Source organism: Leuciscus leuciscus (genome assembly GCF_965113295.1).
Source record: "Leuciscus leuciscus genome assembly, chromosome: 18".
NCBI lineage: Eukaryota > Metazoa > Chordata > Actinopteri > Cypriniformes > Leuciscidae > Leuciscus > Leuciscus leuciscus.
The window spans coordinates 18472571-18477690 of NC_138742.1; the positions used below are offsets into that span (position 1 = coordinate 18472571).

The 5120-nt window shown below is 36.4% G+C and overlaps 1 protein-coding gene across 1 annotated transcript; it reads right to left on the bottom strand.

Annotated features, from left to right (window-relative positions):
• Nucleotides 1–1707: 1707 nt before the first annotated feature.
• dpm1 (dolichyl-phosphate mannosyltransferase subunit 1, catalytic) lies at nucleotides 1708–4768 on the bottom strand. The gene is made up of 9 exons (XM_082144572.1): nucleotides 4610–4768; nucleotides 4314–4413; nucleotides 4185–4218; nucleotides 4034–4110; nucleotides 3226–3251; nucleotides 3003–3098; nucleotides 2723–2791; nucleotides 2516–2630; nucleotides 1708–2078 (listed from the first exon to the last, which is right to left on the bottom strand). The coding sequence occupies exons 1-9, from the start codon at nucleotides 4738–4740 to the stop codon at nucleotides 1974–1976; spliced, it is 753 nt and encodes a 250-aa protein (XP_082000698.1). The 5' UTR covers nucleotides 4741–4768; the 3' UTR covers nucleotides 1708–1973.
• Between the last annotated feature and the right edge of the window lie 352 nt (nucleotides 4769–5120).

Sequence of the window (5120 nt, forward strand, 5' to 3'; positions counted from 1 at the left end):
TACTGAAAATTTTAGGAAAATTTAGAGGCACACCTTTAATCAACCTGCAACATAATTATTCACATTTAAAGCTTTGAAGTGCTGGAAAAAGTTGTGTGAAGCACTTGAAAGTTCTTGAAAAGTGCTTGAATTTCACACTCAAAAGGTTGCATGAACCCTGAAATGAATAATGTAAAAACACTATGGGCCCTATCATACACCCGGCGCAATGCAGCACCAGGCACGACAAAGTGTTTTTTTTCTAGTTTCAGCCTGACGCAGTTATTATTTTCACGTCATGCGCCACGTTGTTTAAGCAAATGCATTTGCGCCCATGGGCATGCTGGTCTGAAAACGAGGTGTGTTCAGGCGCATTGTTGGCGCGTTGCTTTTGAGGCAACTGAAATAGACTGCGCCATTGACCAACTGAAACCTCCTCTAAAGTCAATGGCACAATTATTTTTTTTTATTTAAAGAGCGCGTTAGTAATATGCGCCTATAGGCGGGTCCACAACGCACGTACACACTGCTTATTAAACACACAGGGACGCGCAGCAGCACACAAACATGCCAAATATTAAAAATAAAAGGATTACAATGTAAAAAAATTATATTGCGTACATAAAGATATGGTGGAATCCGGCTTGTCCTGTAGATGGTCTAATGGTCTGATGGTAGATGGTGGTAGATAAAAATAAAGGTTTTAACCTTTAAAACCTTTAACCTTTGTGGAAACCCTCTCTGGAAACACGTTCGGTCTTTCTGCTTGTAAATTCGCCATGTAAATAGCGAATCCATCATGGCACGAGCCGCAACTGGCTTTTAAAGGGAACGGGAGATGAGACTGATTGGTTTATTGCACGTTACGCCCAAAACACACCCATTACCCATCAAGCGAATAGAGACAACCCTTTTAAACCATGCGCTGACCATTTTTCTCATCGTTAAACTAGCAAAAGTGGATTCGGCAAGTCTGTGCACTTGCGCCGTGTGCTTTAGACCATGTGTTTAGATCGTTAAAATAGGGTCCTATATTTGCCACAATACCATGGTTACAGTTATGGTCCGTGCATGTAATCAGTTACTATCAGATCTGGATCTGTAATCTGGATTACGTAATCAGATTCAAAATTATTATTTTTTAATTAGATGGTATTAGATTTTAAAATACTCATAATCAGACTACAGTTACTTTTTATTGATTAAATGTTATTCTCACAGTGGCAGGAAATGATAAATGTATTGATTTTCCCTACTACTTTTTTATCTTTACATTTTTACTTTCTAAAAAAAAAGCCTACTACTTATATAAGAAGGTTTTCCAGGTCTGTAGAATTGCACACACAGACCAGCCACTAGTCATGTGCCTGTTCTGAGCTCGTGCTGCGTTGTCTATTACAGCTCCGAGCCGACGGTCTGCACTGTGCAGCTCCAACGAGTAGCAGTTTTGTTCTGCTTTCTTTTTGTTTCCCGTTTGATGTTTCTCGTATGCAGAAACAGAAACGGCAGCTCTTTTATTAGTTGGGCAACGTGGTCGCACCAGTGCGACCTTAGTAGCAGCGGCAGGAAAAAAGGATGCAAGCACATGCCTGGAGCCTTGTTTTATAAAAAAATAAAACGTTATTTGTGGAAGAATGCCAATAAAGAACCATTTTAAAGAGTATAGCCAAGAAAATGCAGTGTATATAAAATAAGCCTCAGCACGTCCGACTCCAGAAAAAAGCCAGCTTCTTCAGTTTGGTCCTTTTTATTAAAATTTTGTTTTTTTGAACATTTTAATTTACATTTCAAAATATAGTCTAATGATTAACCAAACTAAATGAAAAATGGAAGGTGGCAAATCCAAGCAATCCAAAAGCTACTGTAGCCTGATATGCGATATATAACTCATCAAAACGAGCTAATTATTAGGAAAGCATGAATTCTAGATTCACAACAGTGATCAGTGCTGATCATACATCACAACACTAAACACAACCAAATGAGGTCAAAGGTCATGTAGTGGCAAAAAGAGTGAGCAGTCCTTTCAGGAAGGAGACGATTTCATTTCCACCTAATTTGGACTCCCCATAAACACGATCCACAAATGAAATAGGAACCTGTGTAATAGACAGACAAGACCACTTTCAGAGACCCATAAAACAAAGCACTCTGATACTTTAAATTAGATGAAAAGTAATAGTTCACAGTCATAACAGTCTTATTATTATGTAAATGCATGATCTCAAAACATTCTGGTCCGGTTTCACAGACAGGGCTTAGATTAAGCCCGGATTAAGCCTGAGTTTATTTAGGGCATTTAAGTAGCTTTTTAAACGTGCCTTAGAAAAAAAACATTACTGGTGTGCTTCTTGAGACAAAACAATGACACTGACATATTTTAAGTTATTTCAGTACAAGTTGCTTTCAGTTAAAAAAGCTCAAACATGCATTTTAGTCTGGGACTAGGCTTAAGCCTTGTCTGTGAAACCAGGTTTTTTTTTTTTTTAACAACCACAACATTATAGGAAATGCAGGATGAGAGATGTGAGCTGACCTCCCCAATTGTATAGCCCAGTTGTCTCGCACGGACAATCATCTCCATCTGGAACACATAGCCTTTTGACACACACTGCTCTACTAGTTTTTCAAGAACCTCTTTCTTATAAAGCCTGAAACACATGATAGGAGGCCGTAATACAATCATGTCATATAAAAAACATGATGTTTTTTACAAAAAATTTTTTTATTAACATGCACTTACCTAAAACTCCCTGTGAGATCAGATGCTCCTGGTCTGAGCAGCACTTGTGAGATAAAGTTTGCCCCACGACTAAAAAATAAAATATTCACCACAACAAAACTAAGCAATCTAGTGCCATAAAATCCATTAAACATGAACACTGATGTGTGGCAGAATATGTGTATAAGTGGCAGTAATAAACTATATAGATAGAGTTTCAAAATTATGAGAAATGTCTAATATATTTGGCAATTATTACAAAATTGACTTCCTCACTCAGCTGAAATTTCCAGCCAAATACCTGATGAGTTTCCGGCGCAGATCCCATCCATACACACCACCGTCTCCTCTGTACCTTGTGCCAGACACCAGGTCAAATCCACCCTCTTTCTGTTTTCTGATCGAAGAACAAATCCATGTAAGTGGCTGCTATACAAATGTGCATGTTATAATGCTATTATAGCAAAACTACAATGAGCAGATAAAAAGGTATTTTAACAGCAGAACCATGAGGTAATACTTACTCAATGAACTGTGGGATAAACTTTGGCTGTGAGAAAGAAGATAAAAAACACTCATTGTACATGAAGATTTCACTCAGTGAAGCAGAAACAAATGATTTATTTAAATTTATGAAAATATGAGTAAACATGCTTGAAGCAATCCAAAACTTTTTGACAAATACATTTTTCAAGACATTTTCAGTGGTTCTAAAAATTCATTCATATTCAAACAGATCTGGTAAGGAGCCATTCAGACTCATTTTGTGAACCACTTTGATTCTAAAGAAGCCCATTTCTGCTACATAAGAAGAAAAAAGATTTGATAAATCATAATTGACAAAAACAAAATCAATTTGTTATGCGATTAAACAGTATTTTATCATAATTACAACTTATATTTGTCTTCACAATGACTTTTTATCTCATAATGATGACTTAGTATCTCATAAATACATATTTTTTATGTCATAATTATTTATATATATATATATATATATATATATACATACATATACACATATATACACACGTATTATACAAATTAAATATTACTCACTATTGCTCAGGCTTGTAAGCATGTACTATATCCAAGATAAATATTTCACCAATTAAGAGTATAACTAGAAAAATATTAAAGGCATTATAGAACTTTTCATGACATAATGGAAATTTATGTCATGAAAAGTTCTATAATGCCTTTAATATTTTTCTAGTTTTTTTCTGGAAAACACAAATGTTTGCAAATATTTCGATCTTTATTATGGAGGTAGGAATCCTGGTAACCAGGATTTACTCTAGGAGGTATAAAACTGTATCGAGGAGTGCTTACATGATGTGAGAGATCTGCATCCATGATGATAACGAAGTTTCCTGACGCATGTTTAATGCCGTGGATGTAAGCCGTTCCTGAAATGACATAAACTTAAGTCAGCTCTAAATGTAGCTCTAAAAGAAGTATTAAGACATATGAGCCAATTTACCTAATCCCAGTTTTTGTGCTCGCGGTCTCAGGAGCTAAAACGAAGAAATATGCCATATTTTCATGATTTCTTTCAACATTCGACTAGCTGTCAATCATGTGGAGTGTATTATTATTATGCACAACTCACAATCTTGTCAGCGCCGTATATCTTCTGGAGCTGCTCGGCGATCTGCAGTGTTCCGTCTGGACTACCATCATCAATGACTATAATCTCGTAGTTGAAGCCACTGCATTAAAACATGTTCATTTGAATAAGAACGCTCTTTTTAAAACAAATGAAATATCTATTCTTCTCAGGGATTCTCTAATCAGGTGATAATGTTATTGTGTAATGTCAGTGACAACTCATCAGTAGGACTTCTACAATCTGACAAGTGGTTGTTTTCCGGTTCTTGCTGATTACAACAATACAATTTATGTTACCTCTCGCCGAAGTACTTCACCAACAACCACACAATCAATGGGAGGTTTTCTCGCTCGTTGTAGGTTGGCAGCAAAACAGAATATTTGTCAGACTGCTCCCCGGTCTTCGCATTGCCTCTCCGGTTCGCCATGTTGGCGTCTCCGACAAAATAAACACCGGATGTTTACATCAGATACGCTGTCCGTGGAAATCCCTACCACCATTCTTTGGTTCCGGGGCAAATAACACAAATAGCGTGAGTGAAAAGCGTCGAACAATGATCTTGTACAGTTGTACAATATCTCGTGTAATACAATTCACAATACAATTCATTTAGGCATAAAGGTTTAAAGCTTTAATTTGCAGTAAAGTTGGATGTTGGATACACTTTACATTGGGAATTGATACCGTCTTGAGAGTTTTTAAGAAATCAATACTGTACGAAGTTGTTAGCAAAATGTTACAAATATTAATTAAATACACAGCATTTGATAGTAATTAACCCTTTACTGGGCACACACAGTTACAAAA